We start from the raw sequence: 22372 nt of genomic DNA, 5'->3' as shown, positions 1-22372 counted from the left end.
AGGAGTTAGGAATGGAAGGAGAAATCATCTACAAATGGATAGAACAAAGAATTCGGTGGGCGTGATAAAATTATATCTTGACTGTGGTAGTGGTTAGACAACTCCATGAATTTGTCAAAAATCCAAAGTAAGCGTATCACTTATAAGCTATGTGACTGTAGGGACATTATCTAACCTCTCTAAGGCTCTATCAGTTTCCTCATAATTGAGTAACTGCCTATCTCACGAATTGTTGTAAGAAGCAAACGTGATCATGCAGAGAAAGTACTTCCCATTATTTTTGGCTCAAAATGCTATTCTTAAGTTATCCTCACTATTAAAGCATGACTGTCTTTCTATATACCACTTCTTTATGGAAGTTAGTTTTTGTGTGTCCATCATGTAAAAATTCATTCCTATACGTACTGTACTGTCCACTGCTAGTTTGATAGATGGGAGTTGGAACAGACATAGAAGTGACAGCAGAAACTCCAGGGTTTTCTCCGTCTCCTTTTCTGCCCCGTGTATCTTCAGAAGATAGATCTTTCAAAATTTTTCTGTGAAAAATAAAACTCTATTAATTGGTAATGAGGACAGCTTTACAAAAACAAATTGCTATACCTTTTCAGTCTCAGGTTAGAAGTTTACTCATCTACTAGACATCTAAACTGTTGTGTCAAGGAACCATTTTAGTTTAGCACAGACTACTGTATGATGTGTCCTGCAGGCTCCTTACGCCTTATCTATTGGCTACCTGAAAAGAGACACTGAATAAATACCCCTTAGAGAGGTAGGAAAGGTCTCTTTCCCCTACAAAACAGAAGACTCCATTGTAAGGTATTTCATTAACTAACAAGAATAGTATTCATTTTCTAAATAGTGACCTTCATTTAAAAAGACCAAATTAAAAAAAAAAATTTTCAACCTTCAACTCTATAGTGAGAAGCCCACAGTTCTAAGAAACAAGAAAATTTAAAATGCTACTATAAAAAAGCACACAGTATTAGTGATAAGTGAAATTATTTATGAATGATTTTTTTATTTTTTATTTTTTTTAAAAAAAGATTTTATTTATTTATTTGACAGAGAGAGATCACAGGTAGGTAGAGAGGCTGGCAGAGAGAGAGAGAGAGAGAGAGAGAGAGGGAAGCAGGCTCCCTGCTGAGCAGAGAGCCCGATGCGGGACTCGATCCCAGGACCCTGAGATCATGACCTGAGCCGAAGGCAGCGGCTTAACCCACTGAGCCACCCAGGTGCCCCATGAATGATTTTTTTTAAAGTAATCTCTATATCCAATGTGGGGCTCGAATTCACAACCCCGAGATCAAGAGTTGCGTGCTCCACTGACTGAGCCGACAACATGCCCCAATAAAATTGTTCATATCAACAAGAAGTAAATATAATTCTACCGATATCCTCAGACTTGGTAAAATGAGACTTAAGCAGGAATACGAGGATGGAGAAGGATTCCTTTCCAAATCTGAAAGGAAAGATCTTCAAAACACAACTGGGAGTGCAGGGACAAATAAGAATTACTTGTTTCTAAGGGAAAAAAGAAAAAAGAGAAGAGAAAGAAAAAAATCTTAAGAATTCTATGTTCATTGTAGAAAAATCAGAAAACTGAAATAATTGTATGGAAGCAACAAAAAATAGTCACAAAGGGGAAAAAAAGCCCTTAGCACTAAAAAGGATCTTTCATTTATGTATGCCAACTTTCCAGCCTATGCAGGAATTCCCTAACATTCCTAACAGTCTCTATTTCCAGGAATAAGGCACCCACAACTTCCAAACAGCAAACCATTCAATTACTAAGCCCTTTCTTACTTAGATCCAAAGCTGATTCCACCCAGTGAATGAAGCTAAGAAACTAAACTTAACCCTAACTATATATCCATGCCCTAACTCTGCAGTATTTGACAATTGCTACAGTTCTTTATTTGAGGCCAAATAATTTTAGTTCCTTCAGCTCTTCTATAACATGCTGAAAACTGGTTCTCCAATGTGGTCTCCTTACCAATCTTCCCAATAAGAGCTAATACAACCGTAGAGTGTATCAACAGATGTCCCACACGGAGAATAAGAAGTGGCAGTCCTACAGGACTCCATGTTAGGCATCTGTAAAATGAGCATGCTGGCTCCTAAACCTGCTTACGTATCAGAATCCTCTGGAGAGGTTTACTGAATCCACATTCCCATCTGGTGTCCCTAAGGGCTGAGGGGGTAGGTCAGGACAGAGCTCCAGAATCCCTTTCACAGATGCCCACATGGCATTCTGTAGCCAGCCTTACCAGAGACTGTGGAATACTGTGCCAGTTTCTTTTCACTTTTAAGTTATGAAACATTTTGAGCACAAAGAAAAATACAGAAATTAAAACACCTATGTACCATATACCAAGAATCGACAGATGGTAATATATCCTGCCACCTTGATGAACTCGTTAACTACCTCTACTACAGTGGATTCTTTAACATTTTCTTCTATATATGTAATCATGTCATCTCATCCTTTCCAATCTGGATGCCTTTTATTTCATTCTCTTGCCTAACTGCCTGAATACAATGTTAAACAGAAGTCACGAGAGCAGATGTCCACAGCATTGTTGGGTTTATGACTCTAGGAAGAAAACTTTCAGTCTTCCACGATAACATATGCCATTGGTTACAGGCTTTTGCAGAGGGGCTTTATTAGGCTGAAGCGCTCCCTTCTATTTGTTTAATGAGCATTTTTATCATTAAAGGGTAGTCAATTTGTCAAATTTTTTTTGGTGTCTATTGAGATGACCATATATTCTTCATTCTTATTCTATAAATATCTATAACACTAATTGAGTTTCAGGTATTGAGCCAATCTTGCATTCCCTGGCATAAAATCCTACTTGATAATCATGTATAATGCCTTTTATATATTGTTGGATTTGGTCTGCTTAGCTCGTATTTTGCTAGGGAACTCTGTGTTTATATTCATGAGGAATATGGGTCTATAATTTTATAAAATCTTTGAATTAGTTAAATTCGTGTCTTAATATAAATATTGGTATCACCTGATATACCTATTATTTGCTTTCTGTTTTTTAAAAAGTCTTCTGGGGGTGCCTAGCACTCTCGACTTTCAGGGTCGTGAGTTCAAGCCCCACGTTGGGCACAGAGCTTACTTAAAAATAAAAAGTCTTCTTCTGGGTTATCTGAAGATTTTTCAGAACTCCATTTTAATTAATCATATTTGACTAAATCTCCTAATATTTAGTAATTGCTCTAAGCAGTTATAAAATAGATACCTTGTCTACTTAGAAAAATCTTGTCAAGATTTTTTATTTATTCGCCAGAGGGTACGAGCACAAGCCAGGGGAGGGGTGGCAGGCAGAGTGAGAAGAATGCTCCCCTCGGAGCAGGGAGCCCAGTGAGGGAGGGGTTCATCCCAGGACCCTGGGATCATGACCTGAGCTGAAGGCAGATGCTTACCCACCTGAGCCACCCAGGCGCCCCTGTAGTTGTCTTGTATGTTACATCTGCATACACTGAAAGCCACAAGACAATGCCATCTTTTCTTGTCAACCAAACACAGTTTAAAGAATTCAATAGGAGAACAGTTCATTATACTTGCCCAGGTCGTGCTGTTGCTGTTTCTTCATTCCTAACCTTCCAGATTTCTGTCTTCAGAGCTTTCTTAGCAGTTAGAGCAGGTCGGCTGTCAATGATTGCTCTAGGTTTTCTTTCACCCAAGAATAATGACCTCACCTACCATTTCTGACAGATATTTTCACTAGATACAGAATTCTGGATCCATTTTTTTTCTTTCAACACTTTAGAAATGTGTTTCACTTTCTTCTAGCCTCCTTGGTTTTGATGAGAAATCTCTAATGAATCACAATGTTCCCTTTTAAGTAATGTGACATTTTTCTCTGGCTGCTCACTAAAGTGTGCTTCATCTTTACTTTTCAGCAGTTTGATCATGACCTGTCTGGGTAGGGGTTTCTTTGTGTTTATCTATGGCTTAGCATTTGTGGAGCCTTTTTTAAAAAAGATTTATTTGAGAGAGAGAATGAATGAGCACCAGGGAAGTGAGGGAGAGGGAGTCTCAAGTAGACTTCATGCTAGGCCTAACACAGGGCTCAATCCCATGACCCAGAGATCATGAACCGAAACTGAGAGTCTTGACACTTAACCGACTGTCCACCCAGGTATCCCTGCTGAGCTTTTTCAATCTGTGGGTTTCATCAAATATGGGAACGTTCCGGCTATTGTTTTCTTTAAAGATTTTTTTCTGCAACACACTTTTCCTTCTCCTATGACCCACAAATGTTAGAACTTTTGGTACTGCCTCACAAATTCCTGGGACTTAGTGAATTTCTATAATCTTTATTGAAATTAGTGAGCTTGTCTAATCTCTTTTGTTTAGACTGGATTGTCTCCAAAGAACTATCTTTGAAACTGGCTACCTCCTTATCCTTAATCTCCTACAGAATTCATCCAGTGAAGTTTTATTTGTTACTACATTTCTCAGCTCTAAAATTTCTATCTGGTTCTCTTTATATCTTGTACTTTTTTGTTAGGAGTTCCTATCTTTCCATTCATTTCAGGAGAATTCACGCTTCTTAGAACGTTTTAATAACAGCTCCTTTGAAGTTCTTGTCACATAATTCCAACATCTATAGCATCTGCTGACAGTCTTCATAAGCAGTTGGGATTTTTCCACGTTCTCTTGTATGCCAAGTTATTGGGGACATTTTCAATATTATATGATATGGGTCCTGTTTAAACTCTCTGGAGAATATCTGATATTCTTGTTTCAGCAGGCTCAACCTAGTTGGATCAAACTAGTTGTGTCCAGGTCACAAATTCCGACAAGCATTCAGTGGACTATGGTTCCAACATTAGTTCAGTTTTCTAAGCCTTTTTTTGCAGTGTTATTCATATCTGGTCCCTATGTGCACCATGAATTACTGGTCAGTCTGGGACGTGAGCCATTATCTGTCCTATGTGTAGTTCAGTTGCCCAAATGCTAGGGAAGCCCATTTTACTTATCTGCTGAACATTTATAAATGGGTGCTGAATTTTATCACTTTCCCTGCATTTACTGAGTTGACTCTCACCAATGATAGTTTATTTCCTTGTATGTTTGATGATTTTTCACTGTGAATTCGTATCCGGTTGATCCTAATCTAGAGTAATCCAGAAAACTTAACTTGGGGAAGCTTCCTTTCAGAGGCCTACTGCAGGGATCCCAGCATAAAACAGAAATCTCAGGGGCGCCTGGGTGGCTCAGTGGGTTGGGCCCTCTGCTTTCGGCTTGGGTCATGAACTCAGGGTCCTGGAAGCGAGTCCTGAATCAGGCTCTCTGCTCAGTGGAGAGCCTGCTTCCTCCTCTCTCTCTGCCTACTTGTAATCTCTGTCAAATAAATAAATAAAAATAAAATCTTAAAAAAAAAAAAAAACAGAAATCTCAGGTTCAGGGTTCCTTCCTGCAGGAGACCCAAAGTAATGGGTGTACCTTGGTTTTCATGCTTGCTTCTGCTTCCCACTCTGGTTTTGGCTCATGTACCTGTATTGTTAAAAAGAAAACCAGGGGCCCAAAATGGCATCACTTAGGCCAAGTCCCCAACCCAGGACTTAATACCTAATCTAACTGCAGTTTCAACTTCCCCCAGAAATATGGTGTTAACTAGTTAGCCAGAAGTTTTCAAATCAGTGCCAGTGAGTACTACATGGGCCCTTTCCATACGCCAAAGGAAGGAAGGGTAGTCTGCATCATAAGAACCCGTGCTCCAGGCCACCTGGGTGGCTCAGTCCATTAGGCCTCTGCCTTTGGTTTAAGTCATGATCCAAGGTCCTGGGATCAGACCCTGAAATGGGACTCTGCTCACTGGGGAGTTCCAGTGAGCACTGGGGAGCGTGCTTCTCCCTTTTCCTCTACTGTGCTCTCTATCAAACAAATAAAATCTTCAGGGAAAAACAAACAAAAACCCAGGTTCTTCCCACAAAGAGAAAGAGACCTTGCCTGGGACAGTCCATTTCATTTGCTAAAACTTTCCTGCCCCACTCTTTTTCCCATAAAAGCCTTCCATTTTGTAAAGCTCCTCAAAGCTCCCCTCTACTTGCAATGAATTATTCATGAATTATTTATTTAAGTCCATCAGACCTTCAAATTTACGCGGCTGAATTCTGTTTAACAGATTTGGTGGTGTCAGGATCAAAAGCGAACTTCTGGCAGCATCTGGGGACAACAAAAAAAACAGGTGTGGAGCCCCATAAACCCTTCAGAGTTCATGGTCTTTCTCACCGTATCTGAGGACCCTTGGTAAGTCCCTTTCGGTTTTAGCTCTGTTCTTTTTGTATCCAGCTGCCAATCTGAATTTCTAGTAAAGTGTTAGCGGGTCAGGCTGGACCAATGAGGTTCTAAGGGAGTACCAGTCCTTAACCCCTGATTCAGCCCACACTTCCACCCTGGAATCCTTCCCTAGTTCCAGTCCATAGGCTGGCTTAGTTCACACTGGGAATTGCTGTTAGTACACAAAGAATTCTCTTGGCTGTGGCCATTCCACAGTGACTTGTTTTATGTAAATAAAGGTTAGCTAGTGGGGATTTCAGAAAATGGAAAGCCACAAGAATTGGTGGGCACAGGTCAAAGCATTCAAGAGCTGTTAGAGCACTTGCCATCTAACTCAAAGACTCCCAGTGTTCATATAAGCTGGTCAAAGAATAGGTTAGACTGATGGTAGTTCACCCACCGACCTCACAAAAACTTGCACGCAATGTGGTACACTGTAAAGCAACCTGTGAATCTCAACCCCAAGGCAAGTCCCTCTTAGGTATCAGTTTGGGTATGGGAGAAAGGTCTAGTTAAAAAAGATGGGGTCCTTTCTCTATACAGAGCTGAATGTGCTGCCTTATAGCACACCTGCTTATTTTACGTCTAAGCACTATAGTCCCAAAGTTACAGCTGCTACCTAGGAGGCTTAAATTTTTTTTTTTCCCACTAAAACAACATGGAATTACTATGACTGTTATGAGGAAGGTTGAATTAGACAAGATCATCCATCCATTTAAGAACCTTTGCACTTGAAAGTTTAATTGGTAAGAAGCCACCTCCGAAAGATTTCAAAATTCCAAAATAGTCTCATTTAATAAGATTCATGGCAAAAAGGTATCTAAACCAAGACTGTAAGACTGATGTAAACCTACTGTTCCCGTCTGTCCTTTGATTACTCCTTTTTAGTGAGCTTCTGTTTAAACTGCCTTTCCATTCTCCTGAAGAGATTGAGACTTTTGGAAATAAGACCACTTGGGGCTACTGGTGAGTCTCTTAGTCCTTGCGCTAAGGCTGAACTGAAAGCCATAGGTGAAGATTTTCTTAAAACTCAGGAGGACCCTCAAGAGTTTTTTTTTAATAACGAGATTATCTCCTGAGACCAACTGAAAGAGGGAAATAAAACAATCTTGTCCTGTTTCCAAATCCAGACCCAGTGGATAATGATCCTTTGTCTTTCTTGTTACCTCCTAAGAACATGGCTTAGCTTTCTGCCTGTCTGGGACATGAGACTGAGTGTTCTTTCTTTGGCTATCTTTGGGAGTGACTCTAGATCTTCCTAAGATAATGTCTTTTACTCTCCCATAGAGGCATTTGGGTCCATAAGGTTACCAGAAATATTTACTCTTTTCCAAGCTGACACCTGATGAGATATTTGAAAGGATTTAGTAACTCTATAATCAGAAATGTGGCCAAATTGGAAGCTGATACGGAAAAGCTTTTTTTTTCCCTTTAAATTTTATTTATTTGTCAGAGAGAGAGAGAAAGCACGGGTGAGTGAGCACAAGCTGGGGAGTGGCAGGCAGAGGGAGAAAGCAGGCTCCCTGGTAAGTAAGGACCTGATATAGAACTCAATCCCAGGACCCTGGGATCATCATCATGACCTGAGTCCAAGGCAGATGCTTAACCTACTGAGCCACCCAGGCATCCCTGAGTGGAATTTTTTTTTTTTTTTTTTAAAGGCCTTATCCCCTAAGCTTACCCAGAGGGAAAGAAGACATTTCCCTAAATGGGATGGGGATGTCAGTCCTTTGGTGTCCTTCAATCGCCAACCCAATTCTTTTGAGGAATTAGAAAGAGCTGTCCTTATTCTAAGAATGTAGTCTTTACAGGATCAGAGATGTCATTCCAAGAACAATTCAAAGACCAAAGTCCCAAACCTCCCCTATTTATCTCAAAAGACTTACAAACTAAAAATTCTGGTGTGGGGAAACAGAAGTTCTTGTATTTTTCTCCTGTGTCTTTAAAATGTAAGTATCTGGGGCACCTGGGTGGCTCAGTGGGTTAAAGCCTCTGCTTTTGGCTCAGGTCATGATCCCAGGGTCTTGGGATCGAGCCCCGAATGGGGCTCTCTGCTCAGCGGGGAGCCTGCTTCTCCCCTCCCCTCTCTCTGCCTACCTCTCTGCCAGCTTGTGATTTCAGTCTGTCAAATAAATAAAATCTTTAAAATGTAAATATCTGCACTTGGTTGGCTCCTTTGGTAAAGCAATTCTTGATGCTGGGGTTATGAATTCAAGCCCCACACTGGGTATAGAGATTACTTAAAAACAAAACAAAATAAAAACATAAATGTTCAGTGTTAAATCTGGTATTCTCTAGAAACTCATATCTAGTCCACTCTTTAAAATACAAATTTAGGGGCGCCTGGGTGGCTCAACTGTCTTGATCCCAGGGTTCTGGGATCGAGTCCCACATCAGGCTCCTGCTCCACGGGAAGCCTGCTTCTCCCTCTCCCATTCCCCCTGCTTGTGTTCCCTCTCTCACTGTGTCTTTCTCTGTCAAATAAATAAAATCTTTAAAAATAAAATAAAATACAAATTTAATGGAGGTAATTCTTATTTGAGAGAGAAAGTGAGACAAAGATACCGACAGGAAGCATGAGCAAGACGAGAGAACATGGGGCATCGGGTGGGTGTGGGGGAGAAGCAGGCTCCCTGCTGAACAGGGAACCCAATGCGGGGCTTGATTCCAGGACCTCGGGATCATGACCTGAACCAAAGGCAGATGCTTAATGGACTGAGCCACCCAGGCTCCCCTTAATGGAGGTAATTCTTATCAAGAAAAAAAAACAAAAGGGGAAAGGCTGTGTGGACAGATAGGTCTTTAGAATCATCCACATTAAATAGGAAACTTACTCTGTGTAGGTCCCTGATATCTCTTATTGTGTCAAGAAAAAAATAATAGCTTAGAATAATGGCTGGCTTTGTCTAATGTTTAATCAAATTTTTGTAGATAATCTATACATAATTATTAAAGACAAATTAAATAGATGTATGCAAGATAAAAATTTATAATTGAACTTTTCAGTAATATTAGGTCAATTTAAATAGTTTTCCCCATTTATTGGGGGGGAGTTAATCTTAAACTTTCAAAGTTTTACTGAATTAGATTAAATGAATTAAAACCTAAACTCAGTAAATATCTGAATCATTCCAAGTAAGACAAAATACAGCAACATTAATAAAGGTTTATCTAGGGATGCCTGGGTGGCTCAGTTGGTTGGACGACTGCCTTCGGCTCAGGGCGTGATCCTGGAGTCCCGGGATCGAGTCCCACATCGGGCTCCCAGCTCCATGGGGAGTCTGCTTCGCTCTCTGACCTTCTCCTCGCTCATGCTCTCTCTCACTGTCTCTCTCTCTCTCAAATAAATAAATAAAATTAAAAAAAAAAAATCTTAAAAAAATAAATAAATAAATAAATAAAGGTTTATCTACTTCTGGCTTATTACAGAGAGACTAAAAGATACTTAGATATGTTAATGCTACACTGGAAAGATTTTAAAGATATGCTTTTGAAAATTTTGAACTGTATTAATTTATAAATTTAAAGAATGCTTATAAACAATGCTTGTAAATAGTTCACAGTTACTTACTTCTTAGTTTTCACTAGGAATTAAGGCTTCTAAAGGTTAAGAATTCTAATTAATATGTGTAACTAAAACTAATAATAAGGAAAACATTTCCATATACCAGGAAGTAGGATATGCTTTCAGTGAAGGAGAAATACACTTTTTTTTTTGGTCCTAAAATGAAGCTGGTTGTCTAAAGAAAAAAAACACAGGACAAAATCATAATGAAGAAAAAAAAGTTCTAGAAGTTTTGTGGCAGAGGAATCTTTGAAAAGGAATGTGTGGTCCAACTCGTTAAGATTAAAATACATTTATTTTTAAAAAATGAGTTTTAATATCAAAAGTAACAGTGCGAAATTAGAATTTGGTTTTCTCTCTGGTCTGATATTGGTAAAATTGTGAAAATTTCTTTACCTTTTAAAGTTTCATAATGATCTATGTTTCTGTTTAGGCAAGTGCTTTAAAGACTATTTTTTTTTTTTAAGATTTTATTTATTTATTTGACAGAGAGAGATCACAAGTAGGAAGAGAGGCAGGCAGAGAGAGAGGAGGAAGCAGGCTCCCTGCTGAGCAGAGAGCCTGATGCTGGACTCGATCCCAGGACCCTGAGATCATGACCTGAGCCGAAGGCAGCGGCTCAACCCACTGAGCCACCCAGGTGCCCCTAAAACCTATTTCTGAGGGGCACCTGGGGGACTCAGTCTGTTGAACATCCAACTCTTGCTTTTGGCTCAGGTCACAGTCTTGGGTTGGTGGGATGGAGCTCTTGGGCTCTGCTCAGCGGGAACCTGCTAGAGATTCTCTCTCCCTCTGCTCCTCCCCCTACGTGTTTGCTCTAACTAAAAAAAATAAAAAATAAAAAACCTTTCAAAAATAGGGTTTTCCTTCTCTCTCAAATAAAAAATCTTTTAAAGAAATAGGGTTTTCTTTTCCTTTTCGAATGTTTCTATATATATATATACTTAAGATTTTGTTTATTTGAGAGAGTGAGCTGAGACTGTTTGTGCATGGCAGTGGGGTAAGCAGGAGGAGCAGAGATAAAGGGAGAAACAGGCTTCCAGAGAGCCCTATGTGGGACTCAGTCCTGGGACTCCAGGATCATGACCTGAGCCCAAGGCAGACGCTTAACTGACTGAGCCACCCAGGTGCCCCAAAAGTTTTCATATTTTTTTTTTAATATTTTATTTATTTATTTGACAGAGATCACAAGTAGGCAGAGAGGCAGGCAGAGAGAGAGAGGAGGAAGCAGGCTCCCCGCTGAGCAGAGAGCCCGACGCGGGACTCGATCCCAGGACCCTGAGATCATGACCTGAGCCGAAGGCAGCGGCTTAACCCACTGAGCCACCCAGGCGCCCCAAAAGTTTTCATATTTTTGACAAACTTCCCAAAATTAAAGTTTTAAAAAAAGATTTTATTTCTAAGAATCTCTACATCCAACATAGGACTTGAATTTATGATCCGGAGATCAAGAATCACAAGCTCTACTGACTGAGCCAGCCAGGAATCCCCCAAATTAAGTTTGAAAAAAAGTCTTTTTGACCTGGAATATCAAAGAAGAATTTGTTAAACTAATTAGGTTTATTTGATATGTCAAGTACATGGTAAGCACTGTTAAATTAAGTAATTTTAAGCCGCCTTTCTACTGTAAGACTGTGGCACATGTGGATAAAGTTTATTTTGCTTCTGCAAAAACGGCCCTTCAATGCCAGACTTCTGCTGTCATGATGTCCTTAAACATGGCCCACAGCCTGCTCCTACATCAGAGAAATTAAGATGGAGTAATTAAGGCTATGAGAAACCCAAGATGGGCCACTGGGTTCTTTCCCACTTTCTGGCAAATCTATTCTTTCGTTTTTACATTTCTTCAACCACCATGGTATCTTTAAGACTCAAATTATAAATAGACATTATGGTGTGGAGACTTCTCTAAGACTGCAGAAACAGTTTACCATCAATGTCTAACCTGGAAATTTTCCATAATCCTAGAAAAACTTTGTTTCCAGAGGCTTCAAGCCTCCTCCTTCCAACGACTCTGAACACCTGCCGCTGGACTTCATTGCCACCTACTACGGGTCATCAATATACTCTTATTATTGTGTGTGTGTTTTCTGGAGACAGACTGAAGTTTGCCAGTGTGAGGGCATTAGTTTTGCAGCAGGGGAAAACGAACAAAACCTTTAGAAAACATGTTTCCCGCTTAGGCTATACGTTCCTTTGAGGCACCTACTTCACCAGGCAAATCACTCAAGCCTTGATAAAGGCCTTACGAGCATCTGGAATTTTTCACAGGCCCTGTCACCCTCAATCATCAGGCAAGGTTGAAAGAACTAATGAAATTCTCAAAGGCTCTAAGCTCGAGAAAACTGCTGGACTCCCTTGGCCTAAGGTGCTGCCACGGACTCTGCTCAAACTCCCTCCAGAGGAGACAGTCGCTGGGACACTGGGGTTATCGGCGTACGACTTGCTGCTGATTCCTGGTTGTCCCGTGCTAGTATGACCAGTTACTGTGAAGTCTTCAATGTCTTATACTAAAGCCAATCATCATCAGATTAAAGGAACTTTCCCTCACCTTATTGAAGGATCCTGTTGGTCACAGTCTGGAGCTTGGTGACCAGTATTTTGGAAAGATTATAAAATAAATAATCAAAACAAAACAGAAACACGCAGCTGTAAAGCCCTGCTGGAAAGTACCTTACCAAGTGCTCCTGACTACTGACACTGCTGCAAAACCAGAAAGCAGCTGTGGGGACACAACACCCAGGGGGTGCCTGGGTGGCTCAGCTGGGTAAGCCTCTGCCTTTGGCTCAGGTCATGATCTCAGGGTTCTGGGATTGAGTCCGACATCTGGCTCCTGGCTCAACGGGGAGTCTGCTTCTTCCTCTACCTCCTCACCCTTGCTCGTGCTCACACTCTCTAATAAATAAATAAAATCTTTAAAAAAACACCCTTCATGCTTTAATTGCATTATCTGTTGCTAAAGCAATAGCAAACCCTCTAGCCCAAGTTATCCTCGATAACAGAATAGCTCTTGATACATCTTTTAGCTGAGCAAGGTGTTGTCTATGCTGTAGCCAGTACCACCTGCTGCTGGGCCTGGATTAACACTTTTGAAGAAGCTGAAAGTCAATTACAAAACATCACAGAACAAGACATTTGCCTTAAAAGGTGACTCCTTCCATAAGGTTCTTTCTTTGACTTATTTTTGATTGGTTTAGGTCTATGGGGACCATAGCTCTAAGATGCACTTCAAATACTGACAATTATTCTACTTAGAGTAATCACAACAATCTACTGTGTGCACTGTATTCTCTCAAAAGCTATTTATTTATTTATTTATTTGACAGGGACAGTGAGACAGGGAGAAGCAGGCTTCCTGGGTCAGGGAGCCTGATGCAGAGCTCGATCCCAGGACCCCTGGATCATGACCTGAGCCGAAGGCAGATGCCTAACGACTGAGCCACCCAAGGTGCCCTTTCAAAAGCTCTGAAGGGATGTTCATAGCTGCTAACCACCAAACAAATGCTCTCACTTAAGACTGAAATGTAGGGACGCCTGGGTGGCTCAGTTGGTTAAGCAGCTGCCTTCCGCTCAGGTCATGATCCCAGCGTCCTGGGATCGAGTCCCACATCGGGCTCCTTGCTTGGCAGGGAGCCTGCTCCTCCCTCTGCCTCTGCCTGCCATTCTGTCTGCCTGTGCTCGCTCTCTCTCCCTCTCTCTCTCTGACAAATAAATAAAATCTTTAAAAAAAAAAAAAAAGACTGAAATGTAATGGGCACCTGGGTTCAGGTTCAGTTAACTGTTTGCCTTTTATTTTTTTTTTAAGATTTTATTTATTTATTTGAGAGAGAGAGTGAGAGACAGCATGAGAGGGGAGAAGGTCAGAGGGAGAAGAAGACTCCCCACGGAGCTGGGAGCCCAATGCAGGACTCGATCACGGGTCTCTGGGATCATGACCTGAGCCAAAGGCAGTCGCTTAACCAACTGAGCCACCCAGGTGCCCAACTGTTTGCCTTTGGCTCAGGTTTTGATCTCAGGACTCTGAGGCTCCCTGCTCAGTGGGGACCTTATTTCTCCTGCTCCTCCCAAATAAATACATTTTTAAAAAAAGACTGAAACACAAAGCAATGTGAATCTGAAGCTGTGATCTGTGAATATCACAAAGATTAAGAAGAAGAAAAAAAGAAGTCTGGATATCACACAAAGGGAAAACAAAAACAAAAACTACAAGAACGTTCCAGTGCTGAGAGCAGAACTAATGCCTTAAAATTTGATCACATCTCAGTTAAGCTGAGTCTAATCAAAAGAAAGGAGCTGTTAAAAAGAAAACCAAAGGCCCAAAATGGCATCACTTGGCCAAGTGCCCAAACTTGGGACTTAATACTTAATCTAACTGCAGTCTCAGCCTCCTCCCACAGAAATGTAGTCACGACTAGTCAGTCAGAAATTTTCAGATGAGGACCAGTGAAGTAATTTGTCATATGGGCCCTCTCCATCCCCCCAAGAAAGATTCTAGAATCTGCATGCTAAGACCCCCTGGCAGTTCCCCCTAAGGGAAAGAGACCTTGACTGGAACAATCCTTTCACTTCTAACTCTTGCCCCACCCTCCTTCCTATATAGAAAACTTCCATTTTGCTCCCCAGTCCCCTTTTGTAAGTAGGCTCCATGCCCAGCGTGGGGACAATGCGGGGGGCAGGGGGGCAGTCCTGAAATCAAGAGCTAAGCTGAAATCAAGAACTGTATGCTCAACTGATTGAGCTGTCCAGGCACCCTGAAGCCTTCCATTTTGGATAGCTACTCAAAGCTCCCTTTTACTTGCTAAATGGGATGCTGCCCAATTCATGAATTATTTAATAAAGCCAATTAAACTAAATTTTATATTATGAATACGATTTTTATGTTTACTGCGGGCAGTGATATTTTTATTATTTCCTCTAAATGCACAAGGATCCTGTTGGTCACAGTCTGGAGCTTGGTGACCAGTATTTTATCCAGGAACTGTTTTGTGCTGGGAAAGCCCCCTTGTTTGGAGACTGCGTCCAATAATCTAAGGTTAAGTCTAATAAATACCATATAAGTAAGCACATGTTTCTGCCTGGTAAAAGTCCTTGCATTTAAAAAAAAAAAAAAATATATATATATATATATAGTTTATTTATTTATTTGAGAGAGCGAACACAAGGAATGGGAGGAACAGAGGGAGAGAGACTCCCAAGCAGACTCAGCGCTGAGCAGGGATCAACCTCATGACCCTGGTATCACGACCTGAGCCGAAAACCAAAAGTCACATGCTTAACAGAATGTACCACCAAGGTGCCCCTGTATTTTAAGCTACTAAAATTGATTATTCTTATCATTCTAAAAATCAACAGTTCTTACAAAAGTCAAAAGTCAGTGCATCTGTTAGCTCACCATTTTCCCGTATATTCACATTCCTTCCATTTGGATGGAATTTTCTTCTTCCTGAGGTTATACCCTTTATTAATTTCTTACATTTGTTTGAAATGATTTTTATTTCACCATTATTTAAGAGTGATTTTTCAGTTGGGTATAAAGTTCCAGACTGAGAGTTACTTTCTCTTGTCATTTAAATATTTTCTAGGGGCACCTGGGTGGCTCTCAGTTAAGCATCTGCCTTAGCTCAGGTCATGATCCCAGAGCCCTCAAATCAAGCCCCATGCTGGGCTCCTTGCTCAGGGGGCATCTGTTTTTCCCTCTATCCCTCCCCTTGCCTGTGCATGCACACATGTGTACTCTCTCTTAAATAAATGGAAAATCTTAAAAAAATAAAGATTTCCTAAGCCCACTGTCTTCTAATACTACCATTCAAAACCTGCTTTCAGTCTAATGGTCATTCTTTTCTAGGTAATCTTTTTTTTTCCAAAAGCTTTTAAGATCTTGTTATCTTTGGTGTTCTCCACTTTTACTTAATAAGTTACATCTAGGTTTGTTTATCTTGTTTGGGACCTTGCTTTTTGAAGCTGACAGATTGATGTTTTAGAAACTTCAGTCATTAGAGAAAAGCCGCTGGCAATGGTCTTCAACACTCTAGGTCACTTACTTGGAGGATAACTCCCAGGTCCCTAATTCTCTTAATTATGCTTAATCTGTTGTATAACACTTAGAATTCCTCAATAGTTTTTAGCAATTGTGTTTTACTCTCTGAAGTTCTTTGGTAGTTTCATTCTATTTATGTATCTCCTGCTACTTGCTAAAAATGATTTGTTTCAACTTTTTATAATTTCAGGTTATAAGCTCATTTTAAGTAAGGTTTCATTTTCAATAACCCCCCAAATTCAGAGACAAAATTTGTCTGTTCATTAACCGTTTATTCAACAGATTCCAAATTCCTTAACATGGTAATAAGATTTGAAGAAATTTGGCTCTTGTTTACCTTTTCTTGCTAAACCTCCTCTTCCTTAAGTTCCCAATTTCCAAAACAGGCCAATCTCTTTCATATCATACTGTGATTATACTGTCCCTCAGCCCAAGCCCTTCTACTACAAAACTCTTCCCCATCCCTAAATTTTTCAGATTGCTGGTGATCCAAACGACATCTTTTATGAAATCTTTCTTATTTATTCCACCAGGCAGGAATGACTATACACTAAACAGTGTTCTTTTATATCTAAAATCTTAACTGCATTTGTTTATATGCTTTCAAAGACAGCATTTCATCTCATCCTTTTCTGTCTCCCTTTCTTCCTACCTTCTAGCTGTTTTCATTCAACAAGTAGTCACTGAGCATCTACTCTTACATGGTCACTCTACAATGCAATTATTTAAGAGCATGGCCCATGTATTTTTTTTTAGTTTATTTCTTTTTAATAATCTCTTTATCCAACATGGGGGTTTGAACTCATGACCCCCAAGATCAAGAGTCGCATGCTCTTCTGACTGAGCCAGCAATGGCACCTCTGGCCCATGTATTATTAGCTGGTATTCCAACAGGAGGAGCTAAATACTGTAACAGGGGTCAGTAAAAGAAACGCCACTGAAGAAAGGCCTAACTTGGTCTAAGGAATTGGAAAGAAGGTACTCAGAAGACTTCCAGGAAGAAATAAGGATTAAAGTATGTGCAGGAGTTACAAAGAATGCAGAAAAATGTATTTCAGCAATGGGACAAAGGCCCAGAGTTAGGAAGCTAAGAAAGGGAATAGAAGCTAGTTCGCTTCCTTAAGTCTACAGTCCTTCTTTCACACAACTCTTAAAGTTAACTATCTAAAAAAAAAAAAAAAAAAAAAAAAAAAAAAAAAAAGTTAACTATCTAAAAGTAAATACCGCAATCTAGTACTCTGCCAGAAGATAAGACTAAATTCCTCTTCAGGACAGCAAGCTGGCCCTTCCTAATCTGGCTCAAATCTCTCTCTCAACATTTCCCATGTGACACAGATACATGCTCCCTCTTTATATACTTTGCTTTGCACAGCACCACTCCCAACTTGCTGGTGTGGTATCACATGTGCAGGTTCTGAAACATGGAGTACTCACCTGTAAGACGGGCGCCGTGCTAGGATCCCGTGCGCTTTCTGTGAGGAGCCTATACTGTCTGATGAGTCCTGAGACTCCTCACTCTCTGATAAAGATGATACCTGAAAAACAGAACTGGTTTTACGGTGATGAACAATGTAGGTGGAAAACAATTTAATTTTTACTCTCAGAAAATATGATCTGTCTCCTGCCAACCAAATTCATTTGTCATTAAATCTAAGGTCTGAAGGAAAAAGCAACATTTATTTCAGAGACCCAAACTACTTAAAGGAACATACAGTACAGCATGCTCAGAACTAAGAAGAAAGTCTATCCCTAAAATAAAGCAATGCTATTTTACTAGAGTTATAAAGACCAGTCTCTGATCTCCACCGTTTCTAAACTGATACACATTACTCTGTTTTTTAAAAAATCAATAATCTGATTTGGATTCTGGACATGCCAACTTTGAAGTGCTATTAGAAATCCAACAATTGGGCGCCTGGGTGGCTCAGTGGGTTAAGCCGCTGCCTTCGGCTCAGGTCATGATCTCAGGGTCCTGGGATCGAGTCCCACATCGGGCTCTTTGCTCAGCAGGGAGCCTGCTTCCTCCTCTCTCTCTGCCTGCCTCTCCGTCTACTTGTGATTTCTCTCTGTCAAATAAATAAATAAAATCTTTAATTAAAAAAAAAAAAGAAATCCAACAATTTTCAAATTATTAATTAATAACATTGCAGATACTGCCAAATATACAAGCCTTTGAGTCAGGGAGAGGTCTTAGGCTAGACATATAAACTTGGGAGAGCTCTTTAGAAATCCTTAAAGCCGTAAGATTGGATGAGCTCAATATACAGAGAAGAGAACCAAGGACAAAACCCAGGAACACATTAATAGTGGGGAAGAAGGGAAGGAACCTGCAAGTAAGACCAAGAACAAGCCACCACTGAGACAGGAAGAATACCAGATAGGTGACATGCCCTAGAGAGCTAGCAAAACCAGCGTTTTAAAAAGAATGATCAACTATGTCAAGATGCTAACAGGTAAAGTGAAACACGGACTGAGAACAGCTCATTAGGGTTAGCAAGATGGCGGTCACTGGCAAGGGTGGATATAAACATGCAATTTAGAAATCTGTACTAATTATTAGGCATTATTTCACTTGATAATTAAATGAGTTAATACATGTAGAGGACTTAGTGCCTGGCATATAGCAAGCACATATTAAATGGTAACTATTAATAATAAGCCCTTTAAAAATGTGTCAGCACAATAACCACATGCAAATTTGTTACAGCATTCTTACTATTAAGAAAACAAGTTATTTTCAACTTCTAAAATATACTGAAAGTCCCCAACATTAATCCAAAGTTGCACTGTGACACCTGACTTCATCTTTATTTTAAAAAATAAAATAACCCAAACAGGCTTCTAGAAAGGACACTAACAAATCAGTGTTCTACATTACTATCTACAGAAAGCCTTCCCCTAAAGGAATCAGACTTACATCTTAAGTTTCCAGGGAAATTTGTTTTATATTATATAATCTCCTTCAAAAACAAGATCTAGGGGCACCTGGGTGGTTCAGTGGGTTGGGCCACTGCCTTCGGCTCAGGTCATGATCTCAGGGTCCTGGGATCGAGTCCCGCATCCGGCTCTCTGCTCAGCAGGGAGCCTGCTTCTCTCTCTCTCCCTCTCTCTCTGCCTGCCTCTCCATCTACTTGTGATCTCTCTCTGTCAAATAAATAAATAAAATCTTATAAATAAATAAATAATAAGTTCTAGTGTGCAACTGTTTATATCTTATTTATATCTTATATTAAACCTGTATCTTTTGGTACAAAAGCATGAACTGGTCACGACCTGTAATAATTAACCAATAGTAACGGATATTATATTATAGTATTTCCTCAAGCATCATGGATATACCAATCTAATCTAAACCTTTAACTCTTCTCACTGTCCCTAAATTTACTCCAAAGTCTCCTACTGAACTCAAGAAAATAATTTTTGGAACTAAGAGATTACTTATATAACTAAGATCAAGTATTTCTTTTTAATGAGAGCACTGGCAAGCAAGAGTAAAATCTTCATTATGAAACTCAAAAATCCATGCAGTAGCCACCTTTTGTACAGGAAAACTACATTCAAGACACAGCTGTAGAGCAGACCACAGAGCCAGGTACTTTATAAATAGTCAGCAAGAAAAAATGAGGGATGACCAAACGCATCAGAGACCCAGGGAGCCAGAAGATAAAATGGGGAGAAAGAGTAGAAAGAACAAAGAACCCGGGATCGCTTTCCTTTCTACTGCTCTCAACTGGTAATATGAAGGTAGAGAGACCTAAGTAAGAACTTGCCTCTATTAGAGAGAACTCTCCTATCTGACCTCCACAAAACATAAGGGACGCATTTTTCTTACTTTGCTGACACTAACACCATCGCCCTTGCTTCAGAATTCTCCTTTTCATGAAAGATACCACTGGGACAAAAAGGTGTTTTCCCTTAAGGAGGTCTCATTTCTGAGCAATAACTTCTCCCCAGCTGTCTTACTTTTTCACTGCGCAGTCTATACATAAAAATAGAAATTCGCAAACTTTTCTATTTGCCTCATTTGTCCCACTGTCTAATTTCTAAGACAACTTTATTATCCTGGTTTATAATATTGCAACTACAGCAACTTCACTGTGTCCAGAGACTCAGGGTATAAAAGTCTCCTCTCTCAACCGCTAAGTCTTTGAATTTTTGTACCGTTTGCATGTGTGGTGGGTGAATTACAGAAGACTGAGCTGTCTGGATGACCCCCTGAACCTGTACTTGCTCTCCAGGAAGAGGTATAACTGTCACTGGCGCAGATCCTCTTAATGCTATCTCAGAACAAATAAAAATTCAGTTAACAAATACGTATTATACCTATGCACGTAAGATAGCTGAGTTCTTAACACTGGAAAACACATTTCAGAGCTTACTATTTAACCACATCTATTAATTAAACATTAGGTATCTTCTAGGGGCCAGACGCTATACTAGGGGGTAGACATTACAAACAAATTACAACAAACTAAGAGCTATAATAGGAGAGAAAAAACAGAAAATGCTGTACTACAGGAGCAAAGAAAGGGCACTACTTCATCTGGGTCTTTAAGGATAAACAATTCCCTGAAGGTGCATAATGCGGGTGGGGGTTGGAAGATTTTAGGCAGAGAAATGATTGTGCAAAAATGTGGAGGCTCTTTAAAACATGTTAATCTGAAGCGATCTGGCTGAAAACCAATCCAGAAATCTAGAGTCAAAAAAGTAAGAGAAATACCTACTTTGAGCCATGTTTTTAAAGAAAAATATTTAAAAAATAACTAATCCAATTATGAGATTGTAATTTATTTTTATGGAAATCTGATGGGGTTTCACAGATATACCATAATAAAATGCTAAACCAAGAAAAGCCTACCCAGGGGCACCTGGGTAGCTCAGTGGGTTAAGCCTCTGCCTTCGGCTCAGGTCATGATCTCAGGGTCCTGGGATCGAGCCCCGCATTGGGCTCTCTGCTCTGCAGGGAGCCTGCTTCCTCCTCTCTCCCTGCCTACTTGTGATCTCTGTCAGATAAATAAAGAAAAAATCTTTAAAAAAAGAAAAGAAAAGAAAAGAAAAGCCTACCCATCATTCTTCAAGGTTCAGCTCAAGTTCTTCCTCTTCCAAGAAGCTTTTTTGTATTTTACACTTAACAGTGACCTCTCACCTTCCTGTGGAGTACACTGGTTCATACTATTCATCTTGGAGTTAAATAACAAAATAAAATCCAAGGCAGCTTTCTCAGGTCCTGTAAGTCTACTTCCTGACAGCTCCCCAAACAATACCTTATTCCCTTCACTGAACGTTCTTTTCCCCCTCCCAAGAAGGGATTAAATTCCAGCCTCATCATTCCCCAAAATGTCCAGGTCATGAAATTTTGTATATAAAATGTTATCCAGGTACTGAGAACTGCAAACTCTCAGGACAAACAACTCCATCAACTTCTCCCATCACAAAGCTTTTATCAGCTTAAGGCCATGTCCCTAGGATCACTCTTACCCCCTTAAAATGCCTGCCTGAGAAGGCTGAATGTTCCCCTCAAAACTTACTGTTTGTTCTCCTGTAAACCTGACTTCACTTTGCTTAGAGCATTTACTTTAGAAAACCTGCAGTTATAAATCTCTTCTCTGATCCTTGAGATACAGATCTTCTACAACCCAGAAATCTCTTTTCTCAAGAACTAGGGAGCCATCCCTTTGAAATGTAATCAGGAAGAATAGGGCCCTTGTCTCCCAGTCTCTGTGGGACAGTAGAAGTCTTAACTTTGATAAACATCAATTAGCAAACACAGACGGCCCAATCACATTGACCAACCAAACATCTTCAGTACTTTTCCTTTAGTACATCCCAGCATTTAAAAAGGTTCTTGGGGTGCCTGGATTGCTCAGTCCTTAAGCATCTGCCTTTGGCTCAGGTCATGATCCCAGTGTCCTGGGATCCAGCATCGGGCTCCCTACTTGGCAGGAAGCCTGTCCTCTCCCAATCCCCCTGCTTGTATTCCCTCTTTTGCTGTCACTCCGTCAAATAAAAAAATAAAATCTTTGAAAAATAAATAAAAAGATTCTCACCTTTTGTTTCAGTACATCTGAACTCAATTTCTGCAGCAGTCTCTCTAAATGAAATCTGTCTTGCTACCTTTAACATATGTCTGGCTCTCTCTCTCTTTGACAGCACCCCAGTAAGGGGATACAAAAATTAAAGAGTTAAAATAGAATTCACAAATCTTAAGAGTCAAGCTCTAGAGTTACCATTATACTCAGAAAAAAATAAATGAATGCCCCTTACCTTTTAGACCCAAATTGAAACCAGTCACTCAACGAACAGGGAGAGCTTGTGGTAAGATTAATTTACATTTCTACAAAGATAAAAGCAATCATTCATCCAGGATTTCTGGCAATCCTTGTGATTTTTGTGTGGACTGTGGGTCTGGCAGGTGGGAAAAAGGCACCAGGTTTTGTTGTAGCTATTAGGAATCCCTCCCCCTTAT

General features: G+C 40.1%; 1 protein-coding gene across 2 annotated transcripts in view; it reads right to left on the bottom strand.

Annotated features, from left to right (window-relative positions):
* ATF1 (activating transcription factor 1) overlaps window positions 1–22372 on the bottom strand; it is an 89760-nt gene that overhangs the window by 13150 nt on the left and 54238 nt on the right. The window contains exons 1-4 of one of the 2 annotated variants that reach the window (XM_044229080.1): window positions 17341–17418; window positions 6116–6190; window positions 5468–5518; window positions 406–536 (exon numbers count right to left, since the gene is read on the bottom strand). In XM_044229080.1, the coding sequence (XP_044085015.1) occupies window positions 406–451 (46 nt within the window). In that variant the 5' untranslated portion in view covers window positions 452–536; window positions 5468–5518; window positions 6116–6190; window positions 17341–17418. Of the gene's footprint in view, window positions 1–405; window positions 537–5467; window positions 5519–6115; window positions 6191–17340; window positions 17442–22372 lie in introns of those variants that run through there. The other variant, XM_044229078.1, reaches the window with a different exon arrangement.

The sequence above is a fragment of the Neovison vison genome, chromosome 12 (genome assembly GCF_020171115.1).
Source record: "Neovison vison isolate M4711 chromosome 12, ASM_NN_V1, whole genome shotgun sequence".
NCBI classification, from domain to species: domain Eukaryota; kingdom Metazoa; phylum Chordata; class Mammalia; order Carnivora; family Mustelidae; genus Neogale; species Neogale vison.
This window is presented reverse-complemented; position numbering and strand designations above follow the sequence as displayed.